The following is a 20,025-nucleotide window of genomic DNA, read 5'->3' on the forward strand; positions in this document are numbered from 1 at the left end:
TACTTGTAAAACTGTTCTGCTCACTTCGGGGAACCAAAAATGTGGGTCACACTGTTAAAGGTGACAAGCAGCCGGGCCGGGTAGATCATATCTTGAACCCCGATAAGTCATATAGCGGTGTTCCTTTGCCCACAGCAACATTGTCTCTTTATTGATGCAGCGGTGAAAGGGCACTGTTACAGGACAGGATCCTTCATGAGGTTTGGGTCTGAGACTACAATGGACCCGGTCTAATTCAGGTGTGGCGTTTGCTTCTGTAGCCGCTTCCTTTAATAAATCTGCCATGAGTTGTCTGAGGTTGTTCAATGTCTTCAGGAAGCCCGATCACTATTAAATTCTGACGCTTTCAGTGAGACACTAAGTCCTCCACAGCAGCCTGGAGAGCGACGTAGTCTTCTGCCATCAAGGTTAGCTTATAGCGCAGGTTCACTCTTTCTCAAGGCTAGTAATGTTATCCAACTGGGTTAAGGAAGCCGTTTCCATATCCGAAAACGTAGAGGTGTGTTTAGCCACGGTGGTGGTAATGGACTCAAGGGCTGAATTGATTGGGGCAAGGGCTGCGTTCAGCGAGGCGGTGAGCTCCACAGTGGTGCTTTTCTTAGGTTTTTCCAGTTCGATAATTAACATTTCCAAGATAAGGGGGGAAGGCACTGACGCCATGTCGCTAGCTTTCCGACCAGCTTTCTGTTGTTGTGCTAGACCTTTCCCGGATGATTTACTCATTCTTGCGCAGGTTTAACGTAATGTCAATTAAAACAAGTAGTTACACTGAAAAAATAAACTTGATAGATTGACGAATTACAAAAAACATTTCCTGAAATTGTACGGAGGAATTTCCAACACGTCCATTCTCTACATCTCCAAACTGCAAAAATCTCATTACAGCTGGTGGACTTCATGTGCCAGGACAGGTTTGCTCTACAAAAATGATATGCAAAGCTATCAACAATGCAGACGACTGCCCAGGTTCTCCTCCCTGTTAAAGGGGAGTTTTCCTCTCCACTGTCCACTGTCATGCCACTTCATGCATGCTTAGTATGAGGGATTGCTGCAAAGCCATCAACAATGCAGACGACTGTCCACTGTGGCTCTACGCTCTTTCAGGAGGAGTGAATGCTTTTATTTGCAGCATAAGGGCATCACTCAAAAGATAAACTCCGCTATCAGGCTTTGAGATTTTTAGTCGATCAGATGAATGACCAATGTGAAGCGCTTTGAGGTCGTCAGACTTGATAAAGCTCAATACAAGTACAAGGCATTTATTGTTAAAATATTTTATGTGACCCATAAAAATCTGTCAGTTTAAAAGAAGATGGAGCAAAGTTAGATTTTTTTCTGTTACATTTTTAATAAATGTTTAAATCCCCAAAAACAACATAAATAAAAAGTTTTGAAAAAACTCACCTGGTTCGTGTTTGTTGCTGCAGAACGTCTGATCTTCTAGCTGACAAAACCACACAGCTCTTCCTGTTCTGCTGAAATTTGGCAGTGTGTCTGTCCAATCAGTCATACCATCCTGTTAACCACATTCTGATGTTTGTGTGATGACACAGAGGCAACACATCATCTGAAAAACATTCAGCTACCTCTGCACAGCCTGCAGCATGATTATCACCTATAGGAGCCCACTCTCTTTCCACTAGTGGGACATTTGTTAATTTGCTCAGTATTTCAGTTTAAACCTGACTCTAAAGCTGTATGTGCAAAAAAAAAAAACACTTTGACTTCTGAGCTTTGTCTCTGCTGGTGGTTTGTGCAGATTGTGTCCTTTCTTTAGAACCCCCCTGAAACTGTGCTGGTGTTGCTTACCGGTATCAGCTTAATGCTCACAGAGAGGTTGGGGAGTTGATGTGTTCTAGAATTCTGGTGAAACATGAAGTTTTTGCATCTTTACTTTCTGAAATGAGTGACAACATGTGCCGAACATTTTCACAATATTTGCATTTCCTGAGATGATCCTGTACACACTAAGACAATGGTTGCACATAAAAACATGGGACATTTTGATGCCGTTTAGTCCTGACTTAATGAGTGGAACCTGCTGAAGGTGATGATCTAGATGCTAAACAACTGCAGCAGCTTGTCTTGTTTAAAGCTGCTGTTTCCTCCCTCTGAGCCCTTAATGCAGTGCTTCTCAATTATTCTCTGTTACCCCCACCCCAGCAGGAAGAAAACTATTTGCGCCCTCCACTCCCCACCGTGACTATCCATCACTGCATAACATTTTATCCTTATTAACATTAAAGAAAAGACAAAATGAAAGACATATGGTCAAACTTACAAAGAATAACTTTATTAAATCGTGTTTTAAGTCTGCAACAGAAAAGATGTTAAGTGCATCAATGCCTGAAATTAAAAATAAATAAATCCTTGTTTAAACTGTAAACATGTTTGACCAACTAATTGCACCATTGCAAAATTAAATTAAATCAAATCAATAAATAATATTTAAAAACTATAAGAACTAACTACAAAAACTAAAAAAATAATAACTAATTTTATATTCAGTTTAGCAACATTAACTCAGGAGCACAATATATAAAACACTTGAACCTACAAAACAAAAATGAATTAAACAATTTGTGCTCATTTTTTAATTTCTTTTTTGATCAAAATGAGAAGGAAGTCAGGTTTAATGGCTACAATGAGCACGTTTTGCAGTGCACAGCTTTTCGAAGCGAGGTTCGAAGCATGATAGAGCAACTCTCAGCTCCTGCTCAATGTTTAGCTGGGACCTGTACTTAGTCTTCAGTGCAGCAACAGCAGAGAAGCCAATCTCACAAAGGTAAGATGTTGCAAAAGGAAGCAGAATGCTTATAGCTTTCTCCCCTAAGAGTGGATACTGCCTCTCTACACTCAGCCAGAATGCACTGTAAAACACAGAGTGTTTGTGATGTGAACCTCAGTCTCAATGTGGAGTCAGACTGTGATGTTCTTGGCACTGGCGCTGATTTTTCTACATTCTGCACACCTGCTCCTGTCCGCCCTGCTTGCAATTATCCTTTACTGGCTTCAGCTGTTTTCATCTCCATATAAGCCCCGTCCAAATCAGCTTCCAGTGCCAGATCGTCTCATAGCCTGCTATAGAGTACCTTCCAGCATTTCCCTGTTCTGTCTGCTAAGTCGTACCTGACCTGTTCCGCCTTGACCACCGAGAGTGCCTAACCCCTTAACTGGTTCTGTCTGCCCACGTCTGGAAACCTGACCCGGTCCGTCCCTGGATTTCTGCATCTGCCTTCGCCTTGGATTTCTTGCCTGTGAACCTGACCTGTCTGACCGTGAGTTTTTCGAGTCTGCCTAACCCCTGACGTCTGTGTATCTGCTAGTTTTTTGGACCTTGGATTGGACCTGGTCCTGCCTTCTGGATTTCCCCTCTTGTACCTCTGCCTGGATTTGGCTCACTGGACTTTGCCCCCCAGACCATCACCGGTCAAAGACCCCAGTGGACCGCCAGCCGCTCAACGGCTCCAACCCCTGCAAACCCCTTCCTGCCGAGCCGGTCCCCAAGCTCACAAACCCTCTAACTGGTTAGTGTTTCAGATTACCTCTTTTCCCTTTTTCCCCCCTGACTGATCACTAACCTGTTGTCACCGTCTCAGCGGGGTTACCGGCTCGAGAGCTACCCGCGCGCTCCACGCGCAGCGCTCGCACATTCAAAATAAAGCCTGTTACCAACCACTGACCCGTGCTGTGTCGAATCTTGGGTCCTACGTTATCGTTCATTACACAGATGTCATGTCAATGAACTGCTCCTCTTCTGCAGAGCTGAAACCAGTTGGAGCTAGTGCACTGAAAGCGTCTCTCACCCAGTCATACTGGGAACTGTTTTCAGGGAAGTACTTTTTAAAGAATCCCATCAGTGAAGAAATATGCTGCTTAATGTGTGAAATTACTGAGATAGCATCATAGTCATTAGTGTCCACAAGTTCATGCAGGTTCTCAAATGAATCAGTGTTTCCTTCATCAAGTTGCCTGCCCCACGTTGCAAGCTTTCGGGTGAAAGAGCTAATCTTGTCTGTGACCTGAGGGAGGTGTTTGTCTTTCCCTTGAAGCTGTAGATTCAGTTCATTTAGCTTTCCAAATATGTCACTCAGGTAGGCCCGTTTTACCAGGAAGTTCTCATCACAAAATTTTTCTGCCACTTCATACTTGTGCTCCTGCTCCAAAAACACTCTTATTTGCTCTCTGAGCTCAAAAACTTGGGACAAGACTTTTCCACCTTGCTTCACTGTGATAGAGCACAGCTTGATGTTCAGCTCCCATCTCCTCACAGATGGCAGAGAAGACTCCAGCTTCTCTGTGTATGATACAGTGTGTCCACTCAGCATGGGGTGAGGCTGTCTTGATGAGTGCCCTAAGTCCTTTTCTCTTCCCTGCCATGGTTTGTGCACCATCACTGCAAACACCAATGCAGTTCTCCCACTTTAGCCCATTCTCAGTCAAAAAGGAGTCCAGAATTTTGAATAGCTCTTCAGCTGTGGCTCTATTTACAAAAAAGTAGATCCTCACACAGGGAGTTTGACAAGTCAAAACGTACATAAGCAATAAACAGACAGTCTTTGTTGCTGTCAGTTGCTTCATCAAATTGTAAGGCAAAACGTTTGTCTTTGAGTTTATCTACCAGCTGTTCTTGAAGATCATTAGCAATGTCATCTATACGTCTGGCAACAGTGTCATTGGACAGAGGGATAGTTTTTAGTTTTGCTGCACTGGCGTCGTCCAGCATGACAGAGACCATGTCTATTGCTGCAGGCAGTATCAGCTCCTCTGCTATGGTGTGGGACTTTTTGTACTGCGCAATTTCGTACGCCACCTTATATGATGCTAACAGCGCTCGATGGTTTACTGAAGTAGCCTTCACAAAGCGGGATGACTGTTGGCAATATTCAGCACGTTTTCGCTGAAAAAACTAGCGGCTTATCGGCGTGATTGGGGTGTAACATATTTAAGTGACGCACTAATTTATTTGGCTTCATGCTGTCCGCTGCGAGCATTTTTAGACACACCAAACACAGCGGTCTTTCCTCTTCTCCAACTGTAGTCACCGTAAAGCCAAGCGCTAAATACGCTTCGTCGTATTTCCTCGTCTTAGCTTTCGGGTGACTTTCTTTCGTCTCATTATCTTTGTCTCGCTCCGCTTTCCTTTTCATCCCTGTTAAAAACTTTTTCATGTTGGGGGTTGTTATGTTGAATAACGGAGGCTGTAGACAGAACGCAGCCGGAGCTTTCTGTTGACTCAACACTGGTAACCAAGGCAAACCTGTAAGTCGTAAAATGTTGCACTGTCGCAAACGTGACAGAAGTAACAATGAGAGCGCCACTGCCCCCTACTGTAGTGGATGCGCAATTACACTTTATACTAGTACGGCCAAAAAAAAAAAGCCTGTTCCCCAGGTATCACACCATATAAACAAATACACTTTATGGTAAGATTAAACAGGGGTCACACCTTTCCAGATAATAGCAGAATGTACTTCCAGTATTCTCGTGATTAGGACAGTAAACAATAGCAGCATTAAATCTAAAGGAGGCACTTCATTCCCCTCCAGAGAGTTGTAGAGCGTTCAACTACACCCCTTTCGTCCATTTTTGTAGTCTGCTGGGGGACGGTGTAATGAACAATGTACTATACTTTTCGGACTATAAGTTGCACTTTTTTTCATAGTTTGGCCAATCCTATGATTTATAGTCAGGTGTGAATTATCAATTTTAAATTGTAATTCACACTTACCAACATGACCCAAGGGGTAAACATTGGTGTCTATAGCCGCAAGGACAATCTGCACAAACCACAAACCACCAGCATCGAGAAAGCTCAGAAGTCAAAGTGTTTTTTTTTGTTTTTTTTTTTGCACATACAGCTTTAGAGTCAGGTTTAAACTGAAATAGTGAGCAAATTAACAAATGTTCCACCAGTGGAAAGAGAGTGGGCTCCTATAGGTGATAATCGTGCTGCAGGCTGTGCAGAGGTAGCTGAATGTTTTTCAGATGATGTGTTGCCTCTGTGTCATCACACAAACTCAGAATGTGGTTAACAGGATGGTATGACTGGTTGGACAGACACACTGCCAAATTTCTATATGCTCCTGTACTACTTAACAATTAATTGAAACATTAACTTATAGACAACAAAGACTGAACACATGTACATATTGTTTCAACATGGACCGTTCTCCCTGTTGCCCCCTGGAGGCAGGAGGCTCAGCTGCTCCAAATGCAGAACAACAGCTTCATTCCACATGTCATAAAACTGCCGAACTACCAATAATCCTCCCCTACCCCCAATATACAAAACTATTCACTTTACATTGTCACTGTGAACTCTGTTGCACTGAGTAACCGGACTATCTGCGCCATCATATGGTCCATTCATTTTTGCAAAACCTGCAGCTGCTACAAATACCTTCTCTATTCAAATCCTCTTACACACAACTACATATACCATATATTTCTAACTATAAGTCCTCCGGTAGATAAGTCGCATCAGTCAAACAAATGCGTTATAAGGAGGAAAAAAACGTATATAAATCGCACCGTACTATATGCATTTATTTAGACATTTATTTCACACAATCCAAGACCAAAAACTGACGTTTAATCTGGTGAGCCAATTTATTAATTTACACAGCTGCATCCACAACCAGCTGAATAACTTGGAACATACGTGTTCCAGGATGTCTGTTTCTATTTTTAAACTTAGTTCATTGAGAATGTTGACAGAATAGTTTTTGTCGTACAACCATCTTAGAGTTTTGGTTCAGGAGGAAGACATCCTCTACATTTTCAGAAAAAGCTTTCATAAAAAAATTATTTTACATAAATCATCATCAGGTCATTGTGTACATCCTGAAACTGTGAGTTAGTCCAAAGAAAAAGCTCCTTGGCTACCAACCAAGTTATAACCCATCAGTGTTCCCTTAAAAACCAGAGGACCCCATCTTAGCAGGAAACAGCTGCCTCCTTTATGGAGGAAATATCACCAAGACAAACATTATTGGCTATATTATTTCTTTAAACACAAACCCAACTTAAAATCAAATACATAAAACACAAAATCATATTTTACATTGTTATATTGCCGATAAACAATGTATTGATTATTTATATTAATTTTACAATGAGTGATAAAATGTTGAAGATCATAACTTTATTTTTTTTCCTTCGGACGGTAATAAGCTATCTTTACTAAATACATTAAAGACCCAGACCATGCACTAAAAGTAAAACCATTACCATCCTCCCAAAGTAGTTCATGATTACACATAATTAAAAATATAGATTGACTGGATAAATATGAAAAAAAAAAAAAAACAAAGAGCAAGAGACAAATGTTTTTGTAACTTTTCTCAGCTGTTCTCCCAAAGTAGTTCATGATTACACATAATTAAAAATATAGATTGACTGGATAAATATGAAAAAAAAAAAACAAAGAGCAAGAAACAAATGTTTTTGTAACTTCTCTTAGCTGTTCTCTCACCTGACTCTCATTGAGCTCCACACATCAATCTGGAATCATTTCATTGGAGATGTACTTCAGTAGGAGGGGCCTTATTAAAAATCCTTGCTCATGATTGGATAAACCACTTGTCCATCATCTTTACTCATGTGCTACTTCAACCTCTCACATCAAAACCAACCTGTGACGCTGACAACAGCGACGAAGGGAAAACTAAAACAGAACAGCCGCCATCTTGGATATAGCACGATGTCGGTAAATGACCGATGTCGGAGTTCTTTTAAAGAATTTCCCGTATTTTTCTTACCATAAAGTGCACTGGATTGTAAGGTGCATTAAATATTATTCCCATATCACTCCGCCCTTCACTCATACACATGCTACCATAGAGATAGCTATCCGTCTCTGTCAGAAGGTCACAGTAGCTGGACTACACTGCCCTGTTTCTAACATAAGGCCAAAGTAAACATAACTTTTATATTGAATTAACTTACTAGGTTTATTGTTGCTAGCGCGTACTCCAGGCTGCCTGACATAAATGATCTTCTAGTTTAGACATTACAGTCAGGCAGTGTTGTAGACATCTCACGGGTCCTATCAGGTAGTGACACAGTGTACCGTAATGCTCAGAATATCTATTGAGCGGAGCGGCTTCCTTGCTAACCAAAGTGGTACTTACACATTTTAACAGATTTTTGAGCGCATTGTACCACATAAAATCAGTCAGTAAAACCAACAGTGATCAGATACAAGGCGCACCATCAATTTTTGATAGAATGTAAGGATTTTAAGTACGCTTTATAGTCCGAAAAATAAGGTAAGCTTTGAGCCGGCATTGTTGTCACTTCTCTGACGCGTCACATCTACTAAAACCCGCCTGGCGCTCCTGATTGGCTCGTCCATTTGATGTGATATTGAAATCCCTCCCAATGGCAGCGATTCCAGATGGATGTGTGGAGCTCTGTGGTTCTCAGCCAAAGTCTAAGACTTTTTCAGTTCTCAGAAGTCTATATTTGAACTTACGGTGGCCGAGGGGTCCAAACGCACTGCAAGTACATAAATGTGCTGCTAACAAAAAAATACTCCAAACACAAAACAGAGGCTAATACACAACACACATGCAAAGTTGGTGTTTGACGTGGAAGATTCTGTATAGATTGATATAAAAGCTCTTAGGGAGTTGTTTATTCTGTGTAACTGTGATGTATGGTAACCCTGAAGTTGTGTCTGGAAACTTGTAAGGTGTTGCCCTCCCATTCAGGCCAATAAACTCTATTACCCCGTTTCCACTGCCCCTTTTTAACCGTGCCGAGACCAGTCTGACCTCAGTAACTGAGATAACTATCGAGTGTGAATGGAACGCAAACTGAACTGAACTGTGCTAGACACAACCGGACCGCGCTAAATCTAGACCAGTTCCATGTGTGGGCTCGACTCGGTTTTTCCCTGGCCCGGTTCTCTGATAACAAAGAGAACATGAGCAGACCGCGTCATCTCCTCATAGCCAGCTGACTTTTCAGACATTCATAATAATATTAGCTTCCCTACCGTGACACACGATTTCTAGTGATGATTCTGCTTAACAGTGTGATGAACCTCAGCGTCTGTCGTTGTTTCCTGCGTCTGTAAATCCTTATTAGACGTTCATTTGTCTGATCCATTTCCTAAAAGCCGACTCTGTCAAATAAATTCACCAAAAGTTGCCGTCTTCGCCTGACTCTCCGCAAACAACGAAATGTAACCAAACATAAATTCCTGAATGTTACGGGCACCGCCATTTTGATTTGCTTGATTCCCTCCTTTAATCCCAGATAGCAGTAGGACCACAGATCGTCACTAGGAGGCGAGGAACCAAGGAACCGAGATAGTGTGATGTGTAAACGGTCGTCAGAACCAAACTCGGCTTGGTTAACTGATCCAAGCTCGGCCTGGATCGGTTTAACAAGGGTAGTGTAAATGGGGCTATAGTCTGAAGTAAATTAGCCTACCATCACCTTAACTCTCACCCTCATTCAGGTGATCAAACATCGTTCCTTTAAACCAAGCCAATAACGACCCTAATGACTCCTCATTACAGAGGAGTGGACCACTTTCGGTCCAATCGGCTGGCTTAATGGCTTTAACGACCGCCCATTACTAAGGGGTGGACCTGTTTCTGTTCAATCTGCATGTTATCTAAGCCATTACCTTACAAAAAAGCTGGTAGATATACTACTGCCTTTGTTAGGCAGTAGTATAAAGCTTGGTACTCCGCATTACTCCAGACTTTTTGAATTGAGAAAGCTTCCTGGAGAGGAAGCTAAACGTCTTCAACTACGGAAAACAAGTCCAGTTGCTTTGTTTTTACTTTTTTTGGAATGACCATGACCTGGATGACTGAGAACCTTCACCAGCAAACTGAATGATAACTTAATTTAATTACATTTTATATAGTGCCAATTCATGAAACATATCATCTAAGGCTCTTTCCAAAGTCAGCTTCCATCAGATCCTCCAGGTTGGTGAGAAAGTTTCCTCTCTAAGGAAACCCAGCAGGTTGCATCAAGTCTCTCCAAGCAGCATTCACTCCTCCTGAAAGAGCGTAGAGCCACAGTGGACAGTCGTCTGCATTGTTGATGGCTTTGCAGCAATCCCTCAGTAAACTGCTAACCAGGAAATTGATAGGACTGCAAAACCCATTCTTCAAACTTCTTCTCGCTACAGATGTGAACAAGATGGAGCCGCAATAATAACCCACAACGGCAGAGCTGCTCACCTCAGTTATTCTGGGTAACATTCATAAAACGTTTGTCTAGCTTTTGTATAGAAATACCCTAAAGTCAATGCAAGACATTCGTAAACCTGAAGAGGGCACTCAACAGCTTTCTAATGATAACAAGAAGATACACCGGCCAGTATCCACAGTTTCTTTTAAAACAAAACTTTTTAAAGACTTAAATTGACCATTACAAGTAAACAGTACGCTGCTGTGTAACGTCTCCTTCTGTTATCTGTGCATGCGGGTCGCTTTGCGGTCTTGAACAGTTCAGACAGAAGTATGATGCTGGTTGCATTTAATAGTAGTATGAACGGCCACCTCAAGAAAATCAGATTTCAGAAAAAAAATCAGAATTGAGCATCAAGACCTGCAGTGTCAATGTAGCCTAAGTTGCTAGGCTACAAAACTTAATTTAGTTGGTCTGAGAAAGTTCAAAGACCTTTAGCTTTCTAGTCATCAACGAGTTATGACCTTGTTATTTTGTTATGTGTAAATGCATCATGTTCATATAAATCCTCTGTAGCTGACTCTAGAATCCTAAACTGGGCAGAAAAAAGCAAAGTTGTATTTTTCCCAGATGTAGAGACCTGGGAAAAGTGGTGCAGTGAATTTATTCTCAAAGGTGTACAGGTGGGTCAACGTGTCAGAGGACACCTGGTAGAAGGACAGCGTGCCAGCAGGCCAATCTAGATACACCCCAATTTTGTTGCATCCGGTAGGGAGAGGAGCTTGCCATACCTTTCTGTTATGGTGCCATGCACGGAGTTTACTGTCGTTAACACCAAAATACCAGGAGACATCATTATATCCAAAACCCACATTACCCCGTATTCTATTACCTTTTCTTGGAATGCAATCATATGCAAGACCTACACCAAGCTCTTTGGTATTTTCGCTGCTCCACACAACCTCAAAGTAATGACATTCTGTCAGACCTTCCCTGCACAGAACCTGGGGATACGAATCAAACCTCTTCTCGTTTACAGGATATTTCTGCTTTGTTCCACATGTTGCCTTCTTGTCTCCATCAGACAGAATGAGGAACCCATTCACTGTTTCTGGATCCAAGGTGAGATCACAGGAGTCTGTTGGATAAAAACAAACAGCCTGTCATTCTTTATCACATACATCTAGCTTACTTAACACCCTCACATTGGCTAAAAATGTGTTAGTTTGCTCAGATCAGAATCCATTTAATTTGCCCAGTTTGTGCACCAAAAAAGAAAAAAGAAAAATTAATTAGTCTTTGGTTTCACTTTTCTCTCAGTAAGGACTATACTGCAAGCAAGCAGTGGTGTGTCTGGTCAAGTGGGGCACAAAAACTCAACACCTATTGGCACCAACTGATTTTCTGTGATGCATACAACCTGACTTTGATCAATTTTAAATTAAACAGATAAATTAGCATAAACTAACACACAAATAATTTTTTATAAGCTAAATGTAATTGAATTTGTATACATAAAATTACAAATAAAGGCTCCCCAAAAATATTTATTTATTGAACAGAAAATATTCACATCAATCCTTTAATATACTAGCAAGGTCAACCAATGCTTTGTTAATATTTCCTTTTAGTTTAAATTTTCTGTGTTTTATTTTGTTTAAATTTTATTCCAATTGTTCTTTTACTTGCTTTTATTCAGTTTTTATTTTTTCAGTGTTTTAATCATGTAAAGCACTTTGCATTGACTTGTACTGAAATGTGGTATAGAAATAAATCTGCCTTGCCTAGATGCTCTCACACTATCCAGCAGATCTTAAACATAATGTAACATTTCCAGTGTTCTGAATGGACAATCTGACTTTGGGGCCGTTGGATTTGTGCCCCACGGCTGTCTACTGAGAGCGTACTGAGCATGCTCACTGCAATTTCAGATGTTCATTATTTAAACAAACGTTGGTGGGTCGGCCCCAATATCAACAAGCCTCAGGAGGATTAAGCCTCTGAGTTTGTTAGTTTTCTGGCAGACTTACATATATAGACACAAATGTTCCTAGCAGAATTTTACTGGTATGGAAATCTGTCCTTTTTACAATATTACTCTATAAAGAACAATCCTGTTCAATTGAATATCGAGAACATAGAGCTCCATTGAACTGCCTCTCTGGTGGCTGGTTTTAGCAGATAGTGCTGTGTAGCACACCTGGAGATTACGGTCTAAAAAGTTTGAGTCCAGGATGTGTGGGGTCTGCAGAGATGTTAGCTGCCTTTTTCTGACCCCAGAACCCAACAGGTCCTGGATGGAGTGACATTCAGCCCTGACGATCCAGAAACCCAGCAGGTTGCATCAAGTCTCTCCAAGCAGCATTCACTCCTCCTGAAAGAGCGTAGAGCCACAGTGGACAGTCGTCTGCATTGTTGATGGCTTTGCAGCAATCCCTCATACTGAGCATGCATGAAGCGACAGTGGAGAGGAAAACTCCCCTTGAACAGGGAGGAGAACCTCCAGCAGAACCAGAACCAGGCTCAGTGTGAACGCTCATCTGCCTCCACCCACTGGGGCTTAGAGAAGACAGAGCAGAGACACAGAAAGCACAGAAGCTCACATTGACCCAGGAGTACTTTCTATGTTAGAGAAGACAGAGCAGAGACACAGAAAGCACAGAAGCTCACATTGACCCAGGAGTACTTTCTATGGTAGATGGTGATAGAGGATGATCTGCCTCCCCTGATGATGTCACAGCTAACAGAACGCCAGACCAGGTGTACCTTCTATGAAGAGAAACCAGACAGAACAAAAAGTTTACCTCCTCAGCAGCTTCTTGATGGTTGCTGAGGAGGCTAAGTTAACTAAAACATGGTCAAATATTTTTGGGCAATGATTTATTAAACTTAGCTGTTGGTTTGACTTACACCACATCAAATCTTGTTTATCCGTTATGTTTTTCTCTCGATGAATGGCAGGTTTTGAAAAATCTCTGGTTTTCAGGACACCGCTCCTGTAGTGGTAGATCGTGGCTCCTCTGAACTCTTTGTTTGGCAGAGCTGCTACAAGGAAACTAAATCTGTTGCTGGTTCCAAGGCTTTTAGCAGTTTCTGACATCATGTTCGCTTTCTGCTTGATGTTTTCTAAGACCTCATCTGAGTAGAACCACTGGTCTTTAGTGGGTGGAGTCACACGGGTTGGAGTTTCTTTGAAATAATCGACCATTTGGTCCATGAAGGGGTCATTAGTTTCAGTGGAGGTAAAAACAAAGCAGAGGGCCTCTTCCATGCCAAGAACTTGTCTGTCCAAGTCTGACTCCTCTGGGATTATCTTGATTCCCTTCATAATGTCTAAACAGGAAGCGATGACATTGATTTCTCTGTCTAAATTATCAAGCCATGTATTTAAGTTATTCTGGCTGAATGGGGAGTTTTCCTGCGCATCAAGGAACTTTTCCAATGAATCTTCTTCTTCTTCACCTTCACGAATGAGGGGGATTTTCTCCTGTAGGGTCTGTTGAACTGTTTTCCTGTACTTTTCACAGATATGTTGGAAACCTTTCAGCTTTTTGTAAATGTGTGGCAGAGTCTTCACCACTTCCTTTTCCATGATGTCATTGCATCTCATTTCTGTTTCTCTGAGAGCTTCCATAACATTTTCAATTTTTCTGAGTAAGCCATCGGAAAGGTCTGCCTTAAGCTCAGCTGCAGCTGGATCCAGGTTCTTCAGAGGGGTCAGCCAGACTCTAACAGGAACTGATTTCTCTCCATTTGTTCCAAGAAGCCCTGGGAGCCTCCTGTAGGCATCTACTGCTTCTTCAAATGTTGTAGGGTTCTTATCTAGGATAAAATCTCCATAGAATTTACAAGATACCTTTTCCATGACATTTTTTTCTTCTGTCAGTTTTTTGACCATGTTTCCATCAGGATTCAGTTTTGGGATCTTCTTTATTAAACTTTGCATGCTTGCCTCCATGCTGCGCAGACTATGATTCTCTAACCTCTCACTGTCAAACACAAAGAAGGCGTTCGTCCCATAAAGGATGCCTGTGACTACATGTGTTGCGAGGCTATTCTTAAAAACATCTTTAGTTTGCAGTTTCTTGGCATCTTGATGAGTCATGTCCAGTCGTTGGAATGCACTTGTTGCTTTGTACTGAAGAATGACTCTGCTCTGGTTCTTGAACTCCTTCTTGTCATTCAGATAGTTGGCAGAACCTCCAACTTCAACCAGACCACTCAGAACACCGGCTATGAGAGACGGATTTGCTTTCAGCAGAGAAGCCTTGGTTTCAATGGATTCTGAAGTTGTAGTTTCATAAACACTGCTTTTCTGGGTTGTTCTTATGGTCAATTTCTGAATAGTGTCTCTGTCCCACAAGGTGAAATCTGTAAAATAAAAAGAATAACTTGCTGTTCATTTTTATCACACGTTTGATTCAATTCAATGTTTTACACAGCATCAATCCACAACTTATGTCATTTCAAGGCTATTTCAGAATCAGAATCAGAAATACTTTAATAATCCCAGAGGGAAATTCCAGTTCCAGTACAACCATACATCACAAACATTTTGGGTGTAACGATTGACTGAGGCCTTGCTGCTGAGGACCCCATGGACTGACGCAGTTTCCATAGGGCGCTGCCTTTAACTCTGTGGATAGATAGCCACATTGATGACATCAAAAGCTGGATGACTTTAAATTTCATGCACTTAAATTCTGACAAGACCGAAGTTGTAATCTTTGGACCAGAGTCTTCAAAAAATAAACTTCTTAATCAATCACTTAATCTGGATGGCATTAACTTAGCCTCTGGTAATAAAGTTAAAAATCTTGGTGTTATTTTTGACCAAGACATGTCATTTAAATCCCATATTAAACAGGTTTCCAGAGTTTCCTTTTTTCACCTCCGGAATATCGCCAAAATTAGAAACATTCTGTCCAGGAGTGATGCTGAAAAACTAGTCCATGCATTTGTTACTTCAAGGCTGGACTATTGTAATTCTTTACTATCAGGAAGTCCACAAAATGCAGTTCAAAGCCTTCAGCTGATTCAAAATGCTGCAGCAAGAGTTCTGATGAAAATCAACCAGAGGGATCATATTTCTCCAATTTTAGCTTCCCTTCATTGGCTTCCTGTTAAATCAAGAATGGAATTTAAAATTCTCCTTCTAACGTATAAAGCCCTTAATAATCAAGCTCCATCATATATCAGAGCTCTGATTACCCCGTATGTTCCTAACAGAGCACTTCGCTCTCAGACTGCAGGTCTGCTGGTGGTTCCTAGAGTCTCTAAAAGTAGAATGGGAGGCAGATCCTTTAGCTATCAGGCTCCTCTCCTGTGGAACCAACTCCCAGTTTTGGTCCGTGAGGCAGACACCCCGTCTACTTTTAAGACTAATCTTAAAAGTTTTCTTTCTGACAAAGCTTCAAGTCAGAGTGGCTCATGTTACCCTGAGCTGAAGGCTGTGGACAGCGCCGGGCTAAGATCAAGAGACAGCGGTGGGCTAAGGACTAGGGACGGCGCCGGACTACAGGTTGTGGATGAGGCCTGGCTACAGGTTACGGGCGGCGCCTGGCTACAAGCTGCTAAAGACATCTGGCTACAGGCTTCAGGAGGCCCCGGGCTACAGGCTGCCGAGGAAGCCAGACCCTTGGAGACAAGAAGCCTCAACACCAGTCTCTAGAGAGTCTCTGGAAATGATAACCAGAAAAAGGCACTCTGAGAGCTGGCTACTAGGCCCTAGGGGCTGACCAATCCGGCGGGGAAACCGAAGACTTCTGCTTCCTCTTCTGCCCCGACAAGTAACACGGTTGCCTAGACCCTCCTGGATCCAACCAGGAGGCTGAAGTCGAGTCTCAGGTGCCACCTGATAGCTCGTCTAATGAAGCTGTTAGCTTGTTAATGACAGGAGCTCGTTTACTTTCACAGATGTGATTAAAATGTGTCCGGATTAAAAGGAAAGAAAGTATTCCGGATGAACCATTTATATGGGCTGAAAATAAAATAATCCGACCATGATGTGCGTTTACTCGCACCAAGCTTTATTCAAAATAAAAACTCTGACATTAGCAGAGTTGATGATTTCCATAAAACAACAGTAGAAGTACAAGCGCAGAGGTGCATTGGTTCTTGTGCGGGTCCATTTTGTTGCAAAAAAGCCCTTATGTGCAGCGTTATTTCATTTAATATTTCAAAAGGATTTTGTGGCTCCCAGTGTTTTCTTTACTGTCTGAAATGGGTCCAAATGGCTCTTTCAGTGGTAAAGGTTGCTGACCCCTGATCTACTGGTTAGAGCAGCACGCTTGCACTCAGAGAAGGATGCAAGTACCGGTTCAAAGTTGCTCCTCACATTTAAGGTGTGAGTAATGAATACATTGGCAGGTATCTTCTTATCCCACCTGTGATCAGTTGATCCTGGCGAGCGTCGTACAGCATCCCTAAAGCAAATGGCCGACCCAGGGCAGCCACAAGCATCTGATCTGAGGCCATGTCTTCAACCTGAAGGGACACATCAATGAGTTAAACATCAAGATGCTTTTAAAGCTTCTTAACAGAAGTAAACATCAATGTTTTTAAATGGTTCTTCTGGCTCACACCTTCTTGGTCCTATCTATGGTAATGTTGTTTTTCAACGGGGGCTTTCCAGACTATTCCAGCATCATCCATTAGGGGGCGCTGTTGTTTAAGCACCAGAATACCTGGAATATTTCCTCTACTCTGCAAAGCACATCTCAAAACACGAATCTGGCTGGCTGTGGCATAGACATTATATACGTAGACGCCCCGTTGGACGCTGCCGGCCGCTAGGCCGACGTGCCTACAGGGCGGCCATTCTTGGGTCAGACCACAGATCAGACAGCTGCTGTTAGAATGAATAGGAGGCAGCTCAGATCTCATTTTGATCATATGTTCATCGTGACCTTTCAGTTAGATTACTCATATTTATTCAGAACCAAAACAATTCAAACTGAAGTCAAACTGGATGATATATATACACACAGTTATGTATTTTGCAGTTATATATTAAAGGGGAAGTCCGGTCAACAAGGGAAAATCAGGGTATCATTAGCTATAACTAAAACTAATACGTTTGTGGTTATTTAATGAACTTATCTTTAATCAATAAGAAAATAAAAACATAAATTGTCGTCTGAATCACTGTGTATGGGGGCTGACATTACTGCCCATATTTGGGCAGTAAGGGGCGTTTGACATCACATCCTGGGGCGTGGAAAAGCGGAAGCGGCGACAGCATTTCTCTCCGCTTTCCATGCAAAGTCAATAGGAGCCGTTCTACATAGCTGCGATCATCAATAATTTTTTCGGATTTCCAGAAGACTTCACCACTGACATTCCCAAGAGCTATTGTTACAGCAACAATGCCCACGTGCATGGCCATCGGATGTTCCAACACTACTGGTAAAAGTGGAAAAAACATTGCTTATTTCAACTTCCCGATTCATGAGCCACCGGGCTCATAGCTGGAATGCCAACTTGAACAGAGCGGATTTGCCATCTAACTTCTGGCCAGAGAGAAAACACGTCATATGCAGCGTCCATTTTGAAGAAGAATGTTTTGAACATGACATGAGAGCGAGGATTTTCGGTAAGTTATTTTTTATTTTAGAATTTTTTATTTAGAATTTGCGGGGATGGTCACCGAGCAGAGGGGCGGAGGGATACCACATGTTATGTGGTATCCCTCCGCCCCAGCATGTGCTGGAACGCTCTTATATTTTAATATTTATACAATAATGACCACCTGCCCTATTTACTAGAGGGCAAATGTATAACTTAAGTCACTTCAGCAATCTCTCCTCCGCTGTGTGTGTGTGGTTGTGTGTGCGCTCCGCTGCAGCGCCGGCAAAGCCGTGCTGCAGCGGAGCGCACACACACACACACACACACACACACACACACACACACACACACACACACACACACACACACACACACACACACACACACACACACACACACACGCGTGTATACATATATACTGTAGGACCCGACTGAGTTTGCACTGGAAATAAGTACGCTGGATTCCGTCAAAAGTCCGGTTTCTGTCAAGAAACTCTTCTAAAAAAATCCATATTGCTATCAGATGATGATAGCTCCACAGAACTCTCATCACTGTCACTTAGTACTTTATCACTCTCTGCTTCGTACAGAGCACCAGTCGTCGCCATGTTGGAAAATAGTGCGCCGTGACAAACAGAGCGTTGAAACTTGCTCAACTGCGGCTCCGCCGAGTGACGTCAAAAAATGGGAGGTGACAGTACTATTCTTGACCAAGATGGATTCCTCCACATAAACATGATTAAATAAAAATTATTCATAATTAAAAAAACGTATAATTTTTTGCACAGTATGTAGTAGTTTTATATTTAAAGTACTTTCAGCAGTTTGAATTCTGATTTTGACCGGCCTTCTCCTTTAATATAATAAACACACAAATTATACACATCTGTCTCTCTCTCTCTCTCTCTCTCTCTCTCTCTCTCTCTCTCTCTCTCTATATATATATATATATATATATATATATATATATATATATATATAGATATATATATATATCTATATATATATGATAAATATATAAATATATATTATAAATATATGATAAATATATATTTTCATAGACTATTCATCGCAATCCCTTTTATCATAAATCGGCTCCAACAGGGTAGCTTCCTACTTCATGTACATTTACAAACACCAGGATGTTTGGGAGCAGAGCCGGTGGGTGGGGTGGCTGCATCCTTCTCTCATCAATCTGATCGTGGGTCTGCTGCTCAGTTTTAACCACAGTCTCATAAAAGGCTTTTAGGGCCAGTTGTGGTCTGAAGGATCCCTCAGAACAATCCAACCCATGTTTTAATGCTCAGATGGCTGTGAAGCATTGGTTCTAGGAGTGGATGTTGTTGGTCTCCAACTGAAGGGAGACAGTTTCTCATCAGATCTGGACCATGCAGAGCTCTCAGGTCATCAGAGTCCTCTTCACTCAGCGTAACCAGGATCAAACCAGGGGAGGAAGAATTTAGTTTCTATGCTCATCATCTCTGGAACAAATTCCCTGTTTACGTTTAGAATTAATTCCGTGAAAACCTGAGATGTTACAGAAACTATTGGACTCAATAAATCAGGACTGAAAACATTAATGTTTTCTGCAATTTGCCCATAAATCCCAAATATTATTTTACCTGCTAGTTTTCATCAACACCTTAATAACATTATTTAGATCTATGTGTTACCGGTTCATCTCTGAAATTTAAACACAGGAAGGATTAAAAACATATACTCCAACATAACGGCCTCTATTTAGTTAATTTCAGTTTATTTTTATAGAGCAGATTCCTAAAAACGGTGCAACACAAACAGACCCGATTTATATACAGAAATATATCAATTCAGTTTCAGTCCCTATCTGGAGTCAATTACAATTAGATTTTGGAGATTTTACAGGGCTGTGTAGTAAATTATGCTGGTTGGTAAAAGGTTTTCTATCAGTGTTTATTTCATTACCTGATGAAGATGAATAGATCAGATGAGCTTCTTCTTGGCTTCTGCAAGTTTTAGGCTCTATAGCAGTCCTAGTCTCCAGGAAGCTCCTTCCACCGACACACCTGAACGCAATCCCCCATCCCACCCCCGGACCTGCACCAGGTCACCAAAGCACAGCCTGTTCACCCAGGTACATCAGGAAATGGAACCCGACAGGCGAGTCCTGCAACCATGAAGGAACATTTTTGTTGTGCGTGACCGGACTCAACGTAGAAACTCGCCAACATACACAAACTAAAAGCTCCAAACTATTAAGTTTTTTGTCTTCTTGCCCTATGATAGGGATCAGAGCAAGGCAAATTCCTCTCTTTG

General features: G+C 41.8%; 2 protein-coding genes across 2 annotated transcripts; both read right to left on the reverse strand.

Annotated features, from left to right (window-relative positions):
• Positions 1 to 10,560: 10,560 nt before the first annotated feature.
• Positions 10,561 to 11,324, reverse strand: LOC110368309 (stonustoxin subunit alpha; the record flags this gene model as incomplete). The annotated part of the gene is made up of 1 exon (XM_021315419.2): positions 10,561 to 11,324. A coding segment is annotated over one exon (573 nt), but the record flags the coding sequence as incomplete, so codon positions are not given.
• Positions 11,325 to 12,961: 1,637 nt separating this feature from the next.
• On the reverse strand, positions 12,962 to 19,758 carry LOC105924968 (neoverrucotoxin subunit alpha). The gene is made up of 4 exons (XM_036136681.1): positions 19,675 to 19,758; positions 16,548 to 16,647; positions 13,072 to 14,532; positions 12,962 to 12,990 (listed from the first exon to the last, which is right to left on the reverse strand). Exons 2-4 carry the CDS (start codon positions 16,636 to 16,638, stop codon positions 12,962 to 12,964), a joined length of 1,581 nt encoding a protein of 526 aa, XP_035992574.1. The 5' UTR covers positions 16,639 to 16,647; positions 19,675 to 19,758.
• Positions 19,759 to 20,025: the final 267 nt, after the last annotated feature.

This window comes from Fundulus heteroclitus, chromosome 5 (genome assembly GCF_011125445.2).
Source record: "Fundulus heteroclitus isolate FHET01 chromosome 5, MU-UCD_Fhet_4.1, whole genome shotgun sequence".
NCBI classification, from domain to species: Eukaryota; Metazoa; Chordata; class Actinopteri; order Cyprinodontiformes; family Fundulidae; genus Fundulus; species Fundulus heteroclitus.